The sequence below is a fragment of the Callithrix jacchus genome, chromosome X, assembly GCF_049354715.1.
Source record: "Callithrix jacchus isolate 240 chromosome X, calJac240_pri, whole genome shotgun sequence".
Taxonomy (NCBI): Eukaryota; Metazoa; Chordata; class Mammalia; order Primates; family Cebidae; genus Callithrix; species Callithrix jacchus.
In genome coordinates this window covers 45200227-45221876 of record NC_133524.1, presented here as the reverse complement: position 1 = coordinate 45221876, position 21650 = coordinate 45200227, and the positions used below count along the sequence as shown (strand labels likewise).

Genomic DNA, 21650 nt, shown 5'->3' with positions numbered 1-21650 from the left:
GTGTTTACGAGGTTTGTTTTGGGTTCATTTTCCCAATGTGTTACCCAGGACATGTAAAGAATCAGAGATATTTTAATATCTCTGAGACAATTCCTCTGCATTTAGATTTAGAACCTTCATTAGAAAATGGTTGAATTCTTTCACTTTGGACAGTTTATGCCTACTATATTAAAGCCACATTATATCTTTTGCAGACTTTTAAAAACATAATACGTGGAAGATTTCCTGTATAACTCTGTAACTCTCATTTCTCTTCCATTTAGCTATGGCTCAGAAAACAGTATACTCCGGTTTTTGGCAAAACTAGACACAGAAAAATACGCTGACTTGGACAGGATATTTGTTATTTCATATTATCTCGCTGATGGCACCATTTCAGTGTTCGAACCTACAGAGAATAATTCAGGTAAGAGATATAGTTCTCATAGTATTTTCTTGAGAACATTTGTTTCTTCATGTTGAAAATTAGGGAACATGATCTGATTTTGTAGCCTAGATTATGTACAATAGAGGCTTAAAAAAAAACCCTGAACAATAGAATGGTGTTTTTTTGTTTTTTACGAATCTCTTAAATGGGAACCTAAACATTTAAAATGATAGAGGTGGAACAGTTTTGATTGGCTTTGGGCTGGGGTACCTGGAGTTACCTCCTTTTTGCCACTATCCCCACTTCCTCTTTGGCCTCTGAAGCACCTCTATGGAACCTGATGGCTTCAAAATCACGGTCTAGGTACCACTGGTTCTACTCGCAGCCAGCAAGCCAAGAGGAAGTCTGTATTCTTGATAGTCCTACTTACAAAATTTTTGTTTGGCTGTGAGACAAGAATCCCAGATACACAAATTCAATCTTCAGGGTCCATCTTTATCTGGCCCTTCTGTCTGTTGAGGTTGTTGCCAAGGTTCCAGCACTCAGGCCCACAGAATGCCTCTCTGGATTATGCTGGTACCACAGCCATCGCTGAGGAGAGCCATTGACTTACCTAATCATGGCACTGTAGGATCCTGTTCTTTGTCTCCACATGTTTAAAACTTTTATCTATGCTGAAGACATACATTTGGGCAGAATAATCAGTGATGTGCTGGTTAACTGATCTTTGAAAATATTTTAAAAGCCCTGATTTATACTGTTTGCCAGTTTCCATGGTGTGAATACCCCAACCATGGCCAATTTCAAGCAGCCAAGAGTTTAAAAACTGGCTTGCAAAATCCCTGAAAATTCAACTGTCAGCTCCTTTGAGCTTATACTAGTAAGCTACTTAGCACACCAGTGAGTAATGAATAACTTGTATAACTAAGGCTCTACGGTGATTTCAATAATGGATCAAATCTTAAAATATGAAATTGCATAGGAATGAATATAAGTCATGCTCTTGTAGGTCAAAAATCAACTCTAATACATTTAGAATGGGGAAGATGTGGCCAAACAAGTTGTACCATGTGTGAAACAGAAGGGAAAAAAGATTTAAGGGGACTCCCGTAGTTATCTTTAAAAACTTGAGTAATCTCCCTTACAGAAGTAGGACATTTGCTACTTAATCTGCATATCAGATTAAGTATAAGACATCATCTGGGACAAATACGTGGAAATAAGCACAAGTGAGGAATTTTCTAACTGCTACTATTAAACACGCTCTAAAGATGAGTATCTTCCTGATGTTCCACTCTCCCATTATGCTGCTGGGCATATATAGGAGGTCTTTGCCAAGTGTTTATTGGACTGGGAAGAGAGTAGAGAGAGAGAAGAAAAGGCCAGAATTCCATGCCATTTTTTCTTTTTTCTTTTTTTTTTTTTTGAGATGGAATCTCGGTATGTTGCTCAGGCTGGTCTTGAACTCCTAGCCTCAAGCGATCCTCCTGCCTCAGCCTCTTGAGTTGCTGGTACTGCAGGTTTATTACCCTGCCCAGCTTTGCTTTTTGTCTTGAACACTCTCACCTAGGAAGTCTTATTTCTTTGCTCACTCCCTCATTCCACCCTTATGTCCGAAAATAACAGGCAATATGAGTTCACAGGTAACTTACGTGGTGGTCTGTGCTTGAAGATAAAGTAATTCTGAAGTCAAGTCAGATGCTTCTTTCAAGAGTAAAGACTGCTCATGAACTTTTCTATTTTTCTATAGGACTTACTGGTGGAATGTTCTTGAAAAGAAGTCGCGTTAAGAAGCCTGGACAACGAGTCTTTAAAAGAGAACTGCCTGAATATTTAAAGGCCGAGGAGTTCTACATTGGAATCACAGTGAATGTGAATGGTTACCTGTTTCGTTTGCTCAATGCTGATGAGTATACGTTAAAATACATGGAGCAGAATGTAGATAAGGTGAATTTACTTTGTATAATTCTTGACTTGCCTCTCAGCCCTCTGCAGTCTGTGTTTTTCTTTCTCTAGGGCCTTTTTCTTCTTCATCTTGCCACCAGTTTTACATTGTGCATTCACACATGTGGGCATGAATAATGGATCCGTGTGACTTGGCCACACGTCCCATCACAGAGGCCAGGTCCTTGTCTACTCTGTTTACATGCTGGGTTCTCCTCTGCCCAGCATCACAGATTCCAGGCACAGGCAGGAGGCAGGGCCAGGGTTGAATCAAGTTTCCTGGGTTTTCTGCTGACACTAACAATGTTTTCAGAAAGAAATTCAACAACTATAGGAAAGGAAGAAAATCTGGTGCCACACACTGTGCTGTCCCAGTTAATTGGCACAGGCCAACAGAGAAGGCCAAGACCTGAACAAATAGAAATCTCAAGGGAACTGAATAGTTGCTGGAGTTGCACCTTCCCATAGCAGTAGCCACCTGAGGCCTAAATAAAGATTTAAGGATAAATTGGCAACAGTGAGCTCAAATAGTGGTTTTTTTTAAAATAAGATGGCAGATGGGTACTGTTACTGCAATTGCTATTAAGGAAATGTTGTTCAGGAAAAATAACATATTGATAAAATCTTGATTTTACATGTGGACTAGTTCAGCGTGCAAACATATATATTTGGGAAGCTTTGCCTAATATCAAAACATCTATCTGGAAAATTTTATTTTAAAAGTTTTCCTTTAAGTGATAATATTTATGTACCATTTATATATATACAGTGCCAATTTTGTCTCCTTTGTAGATAAAATACCCAGGGTTAAGTTGCTAAAATCAATGTCTCTGTGTATGTCACATCATTCATATCAGTTTGGGTCCTCTGAGAAGCAGATGCTAAAGCAGAATGAGAAGTGTAATAGATGTCGTGGAGGAAGTTTCTAAGGAGGATAAAGGGGAAGGGACCAGGAGAGGGCAGGAGGGACCTTCAGACCGGGAGGCAGGTTGAACCCCTGTGGAAGGAGAGAGAAAGGAAGGAGGGGTGTGTAGGGAGAGCCTCAGCCGACAGTGCAGCTCTGGGAAAGTCTCAATCAGGCTGATGGGGAGCCCCAGAGCACAGACTGCCTATCAGAGAGGTCCCCTGTCAGGCAGGAATGGCCTGGCTCTAGTCCCCCTGCTGTGCTTTGTGTCATTGGGCAGGAACAGCCTGGGGAGAGGGTGGCCCCAGCAGTGACATTGCCTGTGAACTCTGTGTGAATCTGGAAGGTATGGCAGCTGGAGTCTGTCAGCCAACAGTGCTCTTCTCTCAGGATCTCTCTTGACAGGCGGCCTGAGAAGTGCCCTCTATGGCTGCCACACCATCTCTTCATTTGTAGTCTTAGGGATTCAGGTTATCATAAAACTATGAACCAGTAGCTATATGCAAACACTGAATCTAGACGAAAAACTCAGTCATTGAGAGTTTAGATTTCTGGAGACCATCAGGCATGGCTTGGGAACCTGACTCCACATTAATAGCTGAGGGACCTTACATATGTATTTTTCCTGAGCTTCAGTTTCTTCATCTTTGGAACTGGAGGAAGAGCAGTGCCTATTTTGTAGAATTGCTGCGAAGATTAGATGTGATAATATGTATGAAGTGCTGAACTAACCATGAGGCCCATGGTAAGTTCAATCAGTACTGCTATTGTAAATCAGAGTTCTTTTTCCAAACAGAGGGTGAACCTATACCTTAATATAAAATATATATGTAGCATAAATATAAGATATAAAGGGTTTTTTTTTTTTTTTTTTTTTTTTGTTTTTTTAACCTTTGGGGACAATAAAAGCAGGGTAGGACGTTATCTGGTGTCAGTATCCCAAGTGAAAACTGTATTATTTTAAAACTACCCTTAACAAAGACATTCTAAGCAGAGAAAGATTGCTATACTATTTAATATCAGCCCGAGGAATCTTTTCAAAAGAGCTAATAGATCCTGTCATGGAAATAGATAAAAGGAAATGAAAAAACGTGAGAGGGGTAGGGATCTGTGATAGGTGCCAAACCACCTGGATCATTCTCTGGTGGGAGAGAAGGATCTTTATACTAAATTGCTGTCAATCTTTTTAATTTAAAATTTCCTCTACTCATTTTTTATCTCTTAGGTATAATTATTTACGACCTTATGTTTAACTGGTTGCAAGATGTATTCTTACCAAGTCAAAAAGCTAGTTACAGGGTCGGAGACAGGAACACTGGACGGCCCAGAGAATGAATGTGCGAGAGCTCCGGTGCCTGCATGGATCTTTGATATTCAGTCTTGCTCTCATCAGTGCATTGCCTAATGAACAACAGTTCTGGGGGGTGGGGCCCATTCTAAATATCTAGAGAAAATAGAGGTGTACTTTTCCAGTTTTGAATCCCCATTTTTTCCATTAGGATCTCCCAACATATTGTGGCAATATCCAAGGGTTATAGGGAGGAGGCTGAGATAGAAGCAGGGGTTGTTTTCTGATCTCTGTGGCCTGCTGTTCCTTAAGCTCATTTCTCTCAGAGCTGGGGCCTGTGCTGATGTGAACTGGAATTCAGAAGCTTTAACTGAAGAGATACAAAGCTAGTATGCTTTCTCAGTGTTGGAATCTTTGCAAAGACAAACCCGCTAACTTCATGTCCACAGTGTGAAGTCCCTTTGCTGGCCATCAGAAAGATCGGGCTCCTGAAGTGTTAGGAATATTAAAATATGTTTTTCCTTTCATTTCCCCCTCACAGTATCCTTTCAGTGACTTAGAACGTAGCCTGCAAAAGGTGAAGCAAGAAGAATCAAGATCCAGAGAGCTCAAGCAGGTATTTAGAGCTGCTGACTGTAAGCACACAAAGATGGTGGATTATAATACATTCAGGTAAGCCATATTCTGCTAATAATCTGTTTTCCCCTCAAGATTGTCCAAAGAACAGAAATAATTATTTCTTTCCTAATTAGTTAACTATTTTCTATTGGGAATTGGCATTTCTTTGAGTTTGTATTACTCTGTGGTCAAGTTTTGGCCACTAATACTCTAGTAAATGTTATGAATTTATGTATAAAAGGGGTTTGTATGTGGGAACAGAGGGGCAAAAGCATAGAAAGTCAGCTGGTCACATTGTCTTATGAGTCATAGGGTTGAAGGATCAGCAGAATGCCGGGAATGGTGCAACTGAGTGAGAAAGACAAAAAAACGCAGCTTAAGAGCACCTCCTTTCACCTAAATCTGGGGGACAAAGGAGGGACATCTCCAGGAATGTGATGAAGTTGGAAAATAGTAAAAATGTTACCGATTATTAGAGCAAAGGTGATATGTATGCATCTGTGTGTACTTGTGGTTGCACATGTGTAGTCTGAAAGACATGAAAATATAGGAACTGAGGGAAAAATACATGACCGTAGTTAGAAATATTATAACAAATCATGATCAAGATTTTCTCTAGGGTGAAGCTGAAGTCTGGGACTATCCAGTGGCTGACCTAGGCAAATTTCCAAACAGCAGAAACACAGGGAAATTTAAATCCAGGGTCTCGTACAATTGTGAGACTTCTAAGCCTGAAAACAAAGTGAATGGAGCGTTTAGGAGAGTAAATTAAATCATGGTTGGAGGACAAAGGGCACTTTCTCTTTAGGCTGAGAATTCTGGCTCCTGACAACGATAGTGGCTGAAAGCTATATAGTAAACTCCACTTGATGCAGTCAAGATGTGGGCTGAGAAATGAGGAAGTGAGCCCAGGAGAGGGTAGCAGGGAGGTCTTTCCAACTTTGTGTCTGCAGTTGCCTCTTGCATCACTACCTGGTGGCCCAGAGCCCACCATTAGGTCCAGAGTGTCCCAAGAGCTCATTTGTTGTTTTAACAAAGCTCTTTTGTGTCTCCAAAATGTTCTTTTGAGAGAAGCAGTCAGAGGACATATTTTTATTGTTTAGAATTCCCAACCTTCTGGGATCAATAAGAATTTATAGTTCTTTGTTATTGTTCATAGTCACATACACATGTTCATAGTGTTTTGGAAAATAAATGGAGACAGTAAAGAGTAGAGACAATTACTCAGGCCATGGGCTAATGGAAAGCAGTGGAGGAGAAAACAAGAAATTTCCATCAGAAATGAGGGAGTGGTTTCGTTTTATTATTTGTGTCCTTTTACAAAAGCATCCATTTTCCCAACACTCGCAAAGTCTATTGGAAACACTTCAGTGAGTTTATAGGGCTTTTTGGGAAGCACTTAGGCCAGGCAGGCAATCCAAGGAGGAAAAGTTGCTTTGCAGATGGTGGCCTGACCCTAATTCTGGGTGGGATAAAGGACCACCATACTGTGATTGGAGGGGTGGCCTCAAGAAACTGCATGCTAAAAAAAAAAAGGAGCTCCTGGTCCCAGAAATTCCTTAAAATGAAAGTCAGATCAGATTACGCCTGGCTTGGAAAATCCTTCAGTGGCTTGCCATTGTCCTCACAATAAGATTCAAACATGCGACTGCAGCCAGCAAGGCCTTGAGTGATGTGAGTCTGTTTGTATTTCCAGTGTCACCACCTTTTTCTCCAGTTCTGTCTTTTGGCCTCACTGACTGTCTTTCAGTTTCTCAAACACATCAAGCTCTTTCCTGCCTCTGAGCATATGCACACCCAGTTCCCTCTGCCTGGAATGCCCTCACCAGTTTGTCCTCTGCATGGCAAATTCTGGGACTGATTTCAAATGTCACCTCCCAGAGGGGCTTTCATTCACTCACGATCCTATGTAAAGTAGATCATCTGCTGTTATTCTTAGCCATTTGTTGATATTTTTCACAGCACTTAGCACAACTTGCATTGATTTCATTTAGAGATCTGTTTAGTTGGGAGTGAGGTGTCTATGTGTGTGTGCTTGTGTGTGTCTTCTATTTGAATATGAGCTTTCTGAGGGCAGGGAGCTCAATGATCTTGTTCCCTGCGGCATCCCCTACTGCTGGGGTCAATACATATGTATATAGTTACCAAATGAAATAATGAACCACTGGAGTTGTTCTTGGGGGTTCTAGTTTGGAGGTGATGGCATCTCCTCCAAATGAGAGTGTAGACCAAGAGTCTAGATGTCGTGATTTATATGACATGCTTGGTGCCGGGTGATGAGCCCTCTGTCTTTGGAACTCCTCATTTGTGCTTGGCTCACAGGTGTGGGTCCCTGCACATTGTCTTTAGCCCTCTCTTTTGCTTCTCAAACTCTTTCCTGAGCAAAGAAAAAGGAACTACGTAGCCCGTGTCTATGACATCATATCGTAATTCAATTCTTTGCTCAGTGCTTTTACTAGCTAATATTTTCCTTCCTTTATGTATGTGTGTAAGTGTGTGTGTGTGTGTGTGTGTGTGTTTGTGTATGTATTCTGGCTCTCCTCACCAGAGTGTAACCTCGTTCAGGGCAGGGACCTTCTCTTTCTTGTTTTTTGCTTTAGTCTTATGACTTAGCACAATGTCTGGCAAACAGTAGTGTTACTAAATACTAGTTGAATGGATACATTTTATCTAGCCATTACTGCTTTGGCTTTGACCTGCAGGCTGATTGTCTCCATGCTAGTTCCTCAAGCCCAGACCTTTCTCCTGAACTATAAACCTGGAAATATGAATACCTCTGGGACATATCCCCCTTGCATGTCTTTTAGGCATCCCAAAAATAACTTTCCCTAACTTGACCTCATTTTCATCTCTCATAAAGTTGCAGTTAGGGGACTGTATCCTGATAAAGGCCATCATGGGCATCCCCAAGAGCCCAGACCAGGGATTGGCTTTGTGTCTCCCCTCTCTCCTCTCACAACCTCTCCCACTCACCCTTTGAAATTGTACATCTTGAACTACCTCTAGAAACTTTCCCTTCTTTCCATCCCCAGCTTCATGGTTGCAGTTCAGCTTTTCATCACTATTTACTTGGACCATCTGGAAAGCAGTATAACTGATCTCTTTTTCTTAACTCTCATCTTCCAAAGTTTTGCCAGAGTAACCTTCCTAAACTCTGATCAGATCATTCCTCTGCTCTTAACCCTGCATCAGTGTATCATGTGAGTTTGCCTACCTCTCCATATTTCCATCTCACTCGAAGAATACTTTTGTAGAAGCCACTATTTATTGAGCACTTACTGGGGGCCAAGCATTGTGCTAAACGCTTTACACCTGCTATCCACTGGTAGCCTCCTGTCGAGTTGTTACTTGTTTGCTTCCCTGCCTCCACATCAGCTCCTGCCAAGTGCAATAGATGTTTGCTGAATAATTTAATGAACGATCCTATTTCTAAAGGAATGTTCAGTCTAAAGCTTACATCAATCAAGTAAATAATTGATTACCTTGTACCAGGGAAGGGCCATCTGGCTCTCACTTAGGGAAGTAAAGAGAAGCTAGGCCTGATCCTCACTAGCCAAGTGACTTGGGCAACTCATTTCACCTACCTGCATCTCACTCTTTTGTTCATATATTGGTCTCTGAGGTCCGTTCTAGGCTCTGACAACTGGAAACTCTGAAAATGTAAGTTTATAATATTCTTGTAAAATATTCTGTTTTCAAATTGGTGCATTGAGATGGCAGAGAACAACAGAGGCAGGCAAAGGCAGGATTGCAGCATAGGCCTATGGACTTGGCCCCTGTGGCCCTGAGTCTCTCCTGCTTAGAAACCTGGCACTCTCATCGTGTATCTGGGGCTTCAGGGCCCAGATCTGCTGGTCTGGGCAGTGGTCCAAGCCCCCGGCATTGCCCTTCTTCTCAGAGATGTGCATCTCCTCTCAGGAAAACCTTGAGAATAGGAGCTAATAAACTACCTCTGCATAAGGTACCATGGTTCATAATGGACTCATGTGTGGACCTCCCAGAGATATTTGCCTCAGAATACACCTGATGGAATGCAGGAACAGGCAGCCATCAGCAAACGGAAGTAGGGAATTTTTTAAAATGTTTTATTTGGGTAGGGAACATTTCTCTTTTTCCTTGTGGGAGTTCACTTCTGCTTCTGTTTCATTGATCCTCTCTAGAATCTTTTTGGTGTGGTCTGTCAGATTTGCCTATGAGAGCTGCTGATTGTTATCCAAGAGAGTGCAGAGAACCTTTCTCAGAGCCTTGGGATAGATATCTGGTGGCAGTGGTGGGCAGATTTCAACAGGGAGCAGGACAGGGACTAAGCTTGGCAGGCCTAGTATTTCAGGTAGTTGGGAACATGGGTAGGGTGGGACTTCCCAGTGAGAGCCCTGGACTCTGAACCACAAGCAGCAGCAGCAGCAGCAGCAGCACTGAGAGCCCAATGCCAAGGAAGATGTGGTCAGCTCATCTCTCTGGCCACCTCCCCGAGCATTAATCTACCCATCAGAGACGACACCTGGCCCCATGTAGCCAGTGTGTATTTTGGTTAGCTGTGTGCTTATCTCTTTTCCCCACCTGGGGAAGCTGTCAGAGGGCAGGGCCCATGCCTGGTTCACTCTTGTGGCTTTTCCAGATACCTCCAGAACCCAGTGTATCAGGCCTCAATGAACATAGTGAATTATTACAGGGTTCTTCTTCAGGCCCCCATTATCAATTACAGGGTCAGTAGCTTTCCTGTGAACATCATGTAATAAATTCCTTCTAAGATTTAGAACCTTGAGGAAATTTTCTCTCTTGCAAAACTAAAGTTCTTTCTAAAAGAGGTAATATAACAGAAATAGTTCTCATCACTGGTTTTGGAGTTGGCAAACCCAGATCCAGCTCTTGCCTCTCTTGTTTCCCAGCTTCTTGGCCTTGGGGAGGCTGCTGAATAATTTTTTCCTCTGTAAAATGGGGACAATAATACATAGGACACAGCCGTTGTGATGAATACTTTTGATACTGGTATGTAAAATTCTTATTGTAGCTGATTAGTGCATGGTGCATACTCAGAAAGTGAAAATGCTTTATCCCAATAGTTGCAAACTGGTGTCATAACAACAGTAATAGCAATCTACATCCTGTTTTTAGTATTTCAGTAAGCTTTATATTTACTCATGGTGGGGGTCATTCAAAACATTCTTTAGTAAATGAGGTTGAAAGAGGAACTCTAAAAACTTGTAGGCCTTGAAGATGGAAAATAATAAACATCATGTTCATGGACCAACGTGGGGAAACATTAATATAATCCACCCTGTTGCTGTCCTTTACTTCACAGAAGCAGATTGCCAATTTAGTGCTTAGAACATAATAATGGTCTCATCCTGATTTATCTAGGACAACTATCTCTCCCTTTATATGGTTTTGCTCTATTTTTATTTGGACTACTCAGTGTACATTGCTATTGGTGTTTTTATTGTAAACAGTCTAGTATTTTTTAAGGAAGCCACTAGTCCATTAATCTATATGAACAAAAGCAAAAGCAAAGACAAGTAAAATCCCAAAGCATTCAAACATAGGTTCTTATTATGAACCAAATAGATTCTTTGACATTATTCATAGCCTGTCTTCAAAATGGAAATCTCAATATATATTTTTGAAAACAGCATTTCGAACCTTCCTAAAAGCATTAAAAATAAATAATGTGATGTTGTAGAAAGAATGCTGGCCTGGGAATCAAAAAGATGGAGACCTTTGATCTGATTCTGTCACTGGCTGCTGGTGGTGTTTGTATTGGTGAGGGCTTAGTTTTAAACAGGAATATCCTCTCTGGCTAGTTAATCAAAAGAAAAGAATTTATTAAAAGGAGGCTGGTGGTTCACAGTGTCTTTGGAAGGGCTGGAGAAACAAGCTTGAGGCTGAACTATAGGAACAGTGCCCAAAACAGGGCTGTAGAACTTGTCTGATGAGAAAATGAACTCTGTTACCACTGCCACCACTCATGACTCATTGCTGCACTTGCATTGCTGCCAGGAACTCGATTTTACCACAGCCATAACTACCACCACTTCTGGCAATCGTCCTTTACCACCCCTGAAGGCTGAGCTCCTTTGACATCAAACGTGGCCCGCCCTTAGCTGCTTTTCTTCTGTTGATCCCTTCTGAGGCACAGTCTTAAGTAAGCTCCCCTGATTGGTAGAGAGCCTGGGTCACCTGCATATTTCTAACTGCAAGGAAGTCTGGGAAATTGAGCTCTGACTTCTATGTTGGGTGGTAGGGAAATTAATGTGGGAATTTCCCCACATTAAATAAAAACTATTTAAAAGATAGCTTTTGTAGAAAGTTTGAGTTAGGATGAATAAGTTCTGGAGTTCTGGAGATCTGTTGTACATCATGGTGACTATAGTGAATAATGATGTATTATATACTTGAATTGCTAAGAGTAGCTCTTAAATGTTCTCACCACAAAACAATAAGTGTGTGAAGTGGCAGATATGTGACTTAGCTCGAGTTAATTATTTCTAAATGTATATGTATATCAAATCATCACGTTATGTGCTGTAAATATAAACAATGTTTAATTGTCAATTATACTTTCATAAAGCTGGGGAAAATAAAATAAACAAAAGGTACCCTCTTCATTTGCCATGAATACTGCAGGGATAGTAAATCCAAACCAACATGAGCCAAACAGGGAACATGATTATATGTTGGCATCAGGGACTGAGTGTTTGTAACCAAACCAAGCAAAGAACCTACCTAGTGTTAGTACTTTGAAAATATTGTTTTGACTCACCACGGAGCAACCCCAAACTTCTGGAAGAATTGGCAAAACCCAAGCTATCTGAAATAACAAGAAGAAATTGTTGTTGATTTTTAACCTGTAAATTCTCTTAGAATTTGGTTTCTCCGAAATGAGTTATTTGCTTTGTGATGCTTGTTACTTGCTGTATCGATGATATTTGAGAAAATGAGGGATAATGTGAAATGCTGAGATGAAACTTGTAACTTTGGCTCTGCTGAGCTGCAGCTTGTAACTTTGGCTCTGCTAAACTGTTCTGGTAAAAACAGGAACTCTGTGAAAGGGTCTAACCACATAGCTTGACTGCCGAAGAAAGATGACAGCACGTAATAGGCTTCTCATTGCAGAGAGCCTATAAATGGACGTGTAATAGAGAGGCTTATTACCTGGATTCCTTTCCCAGGAAAGCCATATTGATTAGGGCCGTGAAAAGGGGATGCGAACCCTAATGGAGAGCCTATAAACGGACGCATGAGGGGCTTTTGTCTCTGTGGTTAAGATAAGGATATAAAAGTCTTTCTTCTCCCACTGCTCCTCCAGCCTGCGTGGAGGCCCCCTCCTCTTGGAGCTTTGTGGTCAGGCTGGTTGTCCTGTGTCAGATCCTGTTCCCGCTGTAGCTGTGAGCCCAATATGTTCTTGCTGATAATCATAAGTTTATGTTTCAGCTGTATTCTTGCTACGGTGTATGGTTTCTATGCTGACCCACAGAAAGTTATCTTCACATTGTTCTGCTTTTATAATACCACGTTGTGATTTTTGTGCACCAGTTTTTGCAAATATATTCTTTTTGTATAATTATCACTGAAACTTTATGTAACTTCACTCCCCCTCCCCTATTGAAAAAGCACAATAAAAAACTGAGGTTTTCAGGGGAATGTCAGACATCCATGGAGCGGCTTTTTGTGGTGTCTCCCCTGGACCCAGCTTTAAAGAAAACTTTTTCCTGTCTCTCTTTCTCTTTCACCAACCACTTGATCACTTTGAGAGATCTTAAACCCACATTGATATATTGGTAGCTTGTCTTGCCAATACCTACACTTGGCTACTTTTGCAATCTCCGATGAACCTTTCTGAGTTTCCATTGCCTTAAATGAAGGTATTTGATTAAATACAGGTTTATAGGTTGAAAGCTGGCAGTTATATTTTGTTTGGCTTTTGTTTAATGTTTTTAAAATTAAGAGTTTAAACATAAGAATATATATATCTGGTGCCTCTTGGAAAATAGAAATTGGACCGTCATTTCTCCATGGCAGTGATCTTTTGGGGGTGAATGGCACTTGTCCTCTTTAGGTAGAGCCTGTTCTCTGCATTTCTTCTCAGTCTCTACAAGTCCTTATTGTCTCACACCAGGGCACTTTCTCCTATTTATCTTACATACCTACCCAAGTAGGTACTAGACTAGGTAATTCTTGGATTAGATCATTATAAGGTACTTACCAGACATACAATTCCATTATTTTGTTACTGTAGGTACTGTGGAAATAGGCATTTAGGAGTCACTGGATAAATAGTTCAAAATAGAACTGAAGACTGATTTTTTAAAAATTATAACTCAAATATGATTGTATACTTGGAAAATCCAAAGAAATCGATTTTGAAATGGTTGGAACTATTAAGAGTATTCAGGAAAGTAGCTAAATATAAGAAAGCTATATACAGAATAATAGCTTGACTTTATATCAGCAATAACTACTTAGGAAGTGTTCTGAAAAGGGGAATACTATTTGCCGTAGCAACGAAAATGAAATATCTGGGAATAAATTGGGCAAGAAATGTTAAGACTAAAACGAATGCAGTTTTTAAACTTTATGATATCTCTGAATGGGAAGACAATATTGTGAAAATTCTAATTTTCCAAATTAATCTGTAGATTTCAAGCAATTCCCATCAGAATTATACAGTAGGTTTTTGCTGTTGCTGTTGTTAGATTTTGTTTTGTTTAACAGGGTTAGGGGAGATAATTGACTGATTGATAATGAAGCTTCTTCAAGAAGAATAAGGGATTAAGAATATATAATAAAATGTTGAAAAGAATATTAAAATGTAGATACTAGAAAGGTATATGATTTACATACATTGAAAACATTTTATAGCAGAGAAACAAAAATATCAGTGAAATACAGTGTAGAGTTCATAAAAAAACCCATTTTTGGCCGGGCACAGTGGCTCATGCCTGTAATCCCAGCACTTTGGGAGGCCGAGGCGGGTGGATCGCAAGGTCAAGAGATCGAGACCATCCTGGTCAAAATGGTGAAACCCCGTCTCTACTAAAAATACAAAAAATTAGCTGGGCGTGGTAGCACATGCCTGTAATCCCAGCTACTCAGGAGGCTGAGGCAGGAGAATTGCCTGAACCCAGGAGGCGGAGGTTGCGGTGAGCCGAGATCGCGCCATTGCACTCCAGCCTGGGTAACAAGAGCGAAACTCCGTCTCAAAAAAAAAAAAAAAAACAAAAAACCATTTTTATTAACTTTTGTATAGGGTATGGAGAACATTTCGAATTGGTGGAGAAAGAATGGATTATTAATAAAGATTTTGGTGGCAATTGACTAGAAAATGCTTTTATACACTTATTTTGTGGTGGAGCACAGTTTCCAAAAGCCATAAAGGAAAGATTATATTGACTACAGAAAAATTTTATATCTCTCTATACAAAAGATATCACAAACTTAAAGGACAGACTAAGATAATATATATATATATATATATATATATATATATATATATATGAACACATACATACAAATAGTCTTTATATATATATATTTAGTTCATGTATTTTATTAACTCGTACAGTTACTTGTCTTCTGATTTATTTAAGCAGTAAGTCAGACAACATTTGCCACAATAATGTCTGTCAAAGTGGCTTGCGATAAATATTCCAGCACCACATTCTCAGAAGGGCACTCTTGATGAAAGCGACTGATTTTGCCATTCTCACCCACCATTTAATATTTCAGGACAGCCAGCTTAATCTTTCTCTTGTGCTTATTCTTCTTGGGAGTGGTGTAGAACTTCTTCCTTTTCTTAGCACCACCATAAAGTCTCAACACAAGATGAAGAATAGACTCCTTTTGAATGTTGTAGTCAGACAAAGTACATCCATCTTCCAGTTGCTTGCCACCAAAGATCAGTCTTTGCTGATCAGAAGGAATGCCTTCTTTATCCTGGATCTTGGCCTTTACATTTTTTATCATATCCGAAGGTTCAGCCTCGAGGGTGATGGTCTTCCCCATGAGGGTTTTCACCAAAATCTGCATTTTGGTGGCGGCTCCATTGGAGATGGCAGATGGAAGAAAAAAAAAAAAAGCGAGAAACTATTTAAAACCAGTGCAAGAACCAGGGGATTAACATTAAGCACTTAAGAATTCGTATAAAATCAGCAGACAAAAATCGGTCAAAGACAGGAATAGAAAATTCGCAGAAGAAATACAAATAGTCTTTAAACCTATGAAAAGATGCCCAATAATGACACAAGTTGAAACAATAATGAAATGTTATTTCCACTTACTACTTGGCAACATTTAAAAAGAATAATATAACTGACTCCAGGTGAACATGTGGGGTAACAGGTACTCTCATTTTCCATTGATAGGAGTTTAAATTGGTTCAGCATTTTGGAGGGCAATCAGTAGAATGTGTCTAATGTTTAGATTCTTTTACTTGGTAATTGCATGTGTAGAATTTTTTTATTTGGAAAAATTTAGACAGGTCAATTGATAACTATATGTATATGTGCATGCACAGTATTTATTGTAGCAAACCTTAGTAAACATTTGGAAAAATAAAATGCTCAACAATAGGGAAATAGATATATTCTATTGCACTAATTTAAGGCAATATTTTTTAGCCATTAGAAACAATGAAGAAGACCACATATGCATACCAGAGAAAATGTTTGATGTATCAGTCAGGATTGGCTAAGTAATGCTGCAGTAACTACAACCCCTTAATCTCAGGGAATTAAATAAACAAAGGTTTATTGTTTGCTAACTTAATGTATCTATTGTGGTTGTCAGGGGAATTTTGTTCATAGCAGCTACTCAGAGACTGAAGCTGACAGAATAGCCACTACCTTGAATGCTGCCAGTCACATCCATAAAGGAAAGAGAATTTTGAAGGGTTAGTACAAGAAATTCTTTCCTGGAAAGAAATACATACCATTTCGGCTAGCTCTAGTCACAGTAGTCACAAGACGCCACTCATGTGCTCAGAAGAAAGAGGGAAACCAGATCTTGGTGAACAGCTATGGTGGCTACCACATTTGTGTTGTGCTGTTTTGTAGATAAAGCAAAATCCACAAGTATATTAATATCTTACTTATTTCAAAAATGTAAAAGTTGTGTGTGCACGTATATTTATATAAATATTTCAAGGAATGGATATCCTTTAAAGAAATGCTAGTGGGCTACACACCGAGCTATTAGTAGAGTATGCTTCATTCCTTGATTTTTAATTTTTTTTACAATAAGCAATTATTTTTAAAAATTTTATTTAAATAAAATAAAACCTAAACAAAACAAAAAAGCCTGGGCAAAGAGCTTATTGAACATTTTTTTAAATTTCTTGCTTCATTTTCCAGAAAGAGCTGATGGTAGATGCTGGTAGAATGTTCTGAGCAGAAGTCAAGAGGCTTGGAATCATAGAGCAGGGCACAGGTTGTTGTAGTTGATACTCCACCTACTCTGATTATTGACTTCAGTCAAGCAATTGTAATGTGCTTACTTAAAATTCTTATTTTAGGGGCCACAATATTTTATGTTTATGCAATTACAAAGTTTCAGAGGTTTAAAGTTAAGTTTTGAGATGAAATAGTTTTTATAATTTTCAAATTCCTATCAGATTAGAAAGTCTTACCATTCATTTTCTCTAACATGTTATGAAAATTTTAAAACATCCAGAACATTTGGAAAGATTAAACAGTGGACACTCCATATATCTACCATTATACCATTTAACCTCTTACTTTATTTGCTTTATCATGCATATCTCCATTTGTATATACATCTTTATGTCCATTTATTAACCCATCTTAATTTTGGTGTATTTCAAAGAAAATCACAGACATCAGTTACTTCTCTCTAAATATTTTAGCATGCTTACTGTTTAAGTTTTTCTTTTGATGTAAAATTTATGTTCAATAAAATGTACAAACTTTATATATTTGCTGAGTTTTAACAAATGTACACTTGTGCAACCCAAATCCCTACTAACACATAGAACATTACCATCACTCCAGAAAGTTCCCTCATGCTCCATTCCAGGCAATTTCGGTGCGCATCCCCCAATCAAGCAGTAACTACTGTTCTGATTTTTTTTTTTCACTATAGGTGCTTTTTTTCTTTTTTTTTTCTATAGGTGGTTTTTCCCTGTTCTAGAATTTCATATGAATGGAATTATACAGTGTATATTCTTTTGTGGCTTCTTTTGTTCAGTATGATTTTGAGATTCATTTGTATTATAGAGTGTATCAGTAATTCCTTTATATTACTGAGTAGCATTCCATTGTATGAATATACCATCATTTGTTGATTCATTCCCCTGCTGATGGATACCTGGGTTGTTTTTGATTTGGGGCTAATATGAAAAAACCTGGTCTGAATATTCCTGACACAAATATTTTTGTAAACATTTTTATTTCTCTTGGTTATATACCTAGGAATGGAATTATTGGGTCATACATGAAGTAAGTGTATGTTTAGTTTTTTGAGAAACTGCCAGACCTTTTACCCAAGAGGTTGTATCAGTTTACATTTCCAAGTCCACATTTTCAGTCTTTTATGGTTGTTGATTTTTGTGATCTGTTTAAGATGTCTTCAGCTGGCTCAAAGTCACCTAGATAGTCTCCTATGTTTCCCTTTAATAGCTTTATGGTTTTAGCTTTTGCTTTTAAGTCTATGGCTTATCTCAAATTAAATTTTGTATATGGTATGAAATAGGGATCAAGGTTCATCTTACTTAAATTCTTAAAATGCTTATTTGAAATTTTTATATTATGGACCATCATATTTTACATTAAAGAAAAAATAATTCTAGAGCTTTAAAATGTAATTTTGAAATGGAAGAGTTTTCATAATTTTCAAATTCTTATTCAATTACTGACGTCTTACCCATACTTTTTTTTTCTTATTCTATGGTATGCTTTTGACTATTAAAACAAATCTTACAGTTTTCAATAGTTTCCTTATGTAATACATTTATGTTTCTTGAAAATTGAAGTACTCTCACAAAATAATGTCCCAGTTAACTGAGGAATGCTAGATACCAATGATATTAACTGAAGGAAACTGTGTACCATGCATATAGTAGATTATATTTTCCAAAGACTGCTTCAACACTATGTCTCATCCAATATGCTCACCTGTAATGTGAACTTGATGATTCTACTGAAGGATACTGTTATGTCATTTCCCCTTGAATCTTTTTAAATGTACAATTTTTTATTTTTATGGGAACATAGTAGGTGTATATATTTATGGGGTACCTGAGATATTTTGATAAAGGCATGCAATGCATAATAATCACATCATGGAAAATGGGGTATCCCCTTAAGTATTTATCATTTGCATTACAAACAATCTAAGGACACTCTAAAGTTATTTTAAAGTATGCAATTAAATTATTATTGACTATAGTCACCCTACTGTGCTATCAAATACTAGGCCTTATTCATTCATTCTGTTTTTTTTTTTTTGTTCCCACTAACCATCCCCACCTGCTGCCCTCTCCTCTCACCCCTACCCTTTCTATTCTCTGGTAAGCATCCTTCTGCTCTCTATCTCCATGGGTTTGATTGTTTTGACTTTTAGATCCCACAAATAATTGAGACCATGTGATGTTTGTTTTTCTGTGCCTGGCTTATTTCACTTAACATAATAACCAAATCTCATTCTTTTTTCTGGTGGAATAATACTCCATTGTGTATAAGTACCACATTTTCTTTATTTACTTATCTGTTGGTGGACACTTAGGCTGCTTCCAAATATTGGCTATTGTGAACAGTGCTGCAACAAATACAGGAGTGCAGATATTTTTTCGACATACTGATTTCCTTTCTTTTGGGCATATACACCCAACAGTGGAGTGCTATATTATATGGTAGCTCTATTTTTAGTTTTTTGAGGAACCTCCAAACTGTTCTCCATAATGGTTGTACTAATTTACATTCCCACCAACAGTATACGAGGGTTCCCTTTTCTCCACATCCTCTCCAGCATTTGTTATTGCCTGTCTCTTGGGTTTTAGCTGGGGTGAGATGATATCTCATTGTAATTTTGCTTTGCATTTATTGGATCATCAGTGATGGTGAACATCCTTTCATATGCCTGTTTGCCATTTGTATGTCTTCTTTTGAGAAATGTGTATTCAGATCTTTTGCTCATTTATAAATTGTATCGTTAGATTTTTTTTTCCCTATAGAGTTGTTTGAGCTCCTTGTATATTCTGGTTGTTAATCCCGTGTCAGATGGTTAGTTTGCAAATATTTTCTCCCATTCTGTGGGTTGTTTCTTCACTTTGTTGATGGTTTCCTTTGTTGTGCAGACACTTTTTAACTTGATGTGATCCCATTTGTCCATTTTTGCTTTGGTTGCCTGTGCTTGTGGGTTATTACCCAAGAAATCTTTGCCCAGACTGATGTCCTGGAGAGTTTCCCAATGTTTTCTTATAGTAGTTTCATGGTTTGAGGTCTTCGATTTAAGTCTAATTCATTTTGATTTGATTTTTGCATATGGTGAGAGATAGGGTTCTCATTTCATTCTCTTGTATCTGGATATCCAGTTTCCCCAGCACCATTTATTGATGAGACTATCCTTTCCCCAGTGTATGATCGTGGCACCTCCCCTTGAATCTTGAGTGGGCTTGTGACTCACATGTAACCAATAGATAATGACAGAAGTCATGCTGCGTGACTTCTGAGGCCAAGTTAGAAAAGATGAGGGTTGTGCATTGTCTGGTGTGACAGTTCCCTTTGGAGCCTGAGCTACTGCGTGTGTAAGAGGTCCTGCCACCTTGAGACTACTATGCTATGAAGAAGCCCAGGCTACATGGAGAAACCACATGTGTGTGGTAATTCGACTGGGAGCCCAAGCTGATATCTCAGCTAATGGCCCTTGTCATGCATAATTCAAGCCTCTAGTTACAGAATCTTCCAAGTTAAAGCCCCAGACATTCTTCTGTGCTCTGTCTGAATTGCCGACCCTCAGAAACCATGAAAATAGCAAAATGGGTGTTTTAAGCTGTTGATTTTTAGGTTTGTTTGTTAAGAAGCAATATTAACTGGAAGAGCATGCACCGATGCATTCCAGGGAAATGAAATACTGAAACTGTACTGCACTCAAGCAAAGTATTTAATTTTTGGTTATTCGGAGAATGATTTGATATCCTTTAGTGACTCAAAGTCACGGCTTTCCAGTTTTTTAATGGCAAGGGTAGAGAAATCTTGTGCCACATCTTAGAAGAATCTCTTCTTAAAAGACCTCCCCTTAGGGGAACATCACACACCGGGGCCTGTTGGGGGATGGGGGGGCTAGGCGAGGGATTGAAGAGTTGGGGATTTGGAAGGGATAACGTTAGAAGAAATATGTAGATGACGGGGGGAATGAATGCAGCAAATCACCATGGCATGTGTGTACCTATGTAACAATCCTGCATGATCTGCACATGTACCCCTGAACTTAAAGTATAATAAAAAATAAAAATAAAAAGTATCACAAGTTAAAAAAAAAGATTATTTGCTTAATAAAAAAACGACCTCCCCTTGTCGTACATATAATTCAAATGCAAAAATATGTGTGTGTGGATATATATAGATGCATGTCCACATACACATATGTGTGTGTGTGTGTGTGTGTGTGTGTTTGTGTACATCAAGATTCTTTGTACTTGTATCTTCCATCTGCAAGAATAGTAGGGAGTCTCTTCCTTTCACCTGAATTAAGGCAGATGAGGTGGAAGCTTTTGTGCGTTTAGATCTGTTTTCCATCCAAAGAACATGTAGTCTCCTTTTCTAAGATTTTAATTTAAATTAAACTCATATACAATAAGATTCACTTTTTTGGTGTACAATTCTGATTGTGATACATTCCTAGGGTTGTGTAACTGCCACCACAATAAAGATACAAAGCAATTCTACCACCCTGCCTTCCCCCTTCCGAGTGCTCTCCCCTAAATGGAAGTATGCTTTCTCTTGAGTAAACACATAGGAGTTGAATGTCTTGAACATATGATAGGTGTATGTTGAAACTTTGTAAGAAACTATCCGTTTTTTGCTTTGTTTTAGGGGTTTTCTACATCTTTCATTAGATTTTTTCCCTAGATGTTTGATATTTTTGATGCCATCAAGTGGCATCATTTTTAGTGGTTGCCCTAGAATTTGCAATATACATTTAGAACTAATCCAAATTGTTTCAGTTCGTTCTCACACTGCTGTGAATAACTACCTGAGACTTGGTCATTTATGAAGGAAAGAGGTTTAATTGTCTCACAGTTTCACTGGCTTTGCAGGAAATATGACTGGGAGGCTTCCAGAAATTTACAGCCGTGGCAGAAGGTAAACGGGAAGCAAGAACCTTCTTCACAGGGTGACAGGAAAGAAAGAGAGAGAGCAGTTGGGGAAGTGCCACATGCTTGCAAACCATCAGATCTCCTGAGAGCTCACTCACTATCACGAGAACAGCATGAGGGAAATCTGCCCCCATGATGCAATTACCTCCCACCAGTTTCATCTCCCAACACTGGAGATTATAATTCAACATAAGATTTG

General features: G+C 38.9%; 1 protein-coding gene across 4 annotated transcripts in view; it reads left to right on the top strand.

Moving 5' to 3' along the window:
- EFHC2 (EF-hand domain containing 2) overlaps window positions 1–21650 on the top strand; it is a 190539-nt gene that overhangs the window by 102655 nt on the left and 66234 nt on the right. For all 4 annotated transcript variants that reach the window (XM_078363733.1, XM_035288340.3, XM_035288341.3 and 1 more), the window contains 3 exons: window positions 264–406; window positions 2118–2314; window positions 5045–5175. In XM_078363733.1, coding sequence (XP_078219859.1) covers window positions 264–406; window positions 2118–2314; window positions 5045–5175 — 471 coding nt within the window. The remainder of the gene's footprint in view (window positions 1–263; window positions 407–2117; window positions 2315–5044; window positions 5176–21650) is intronic.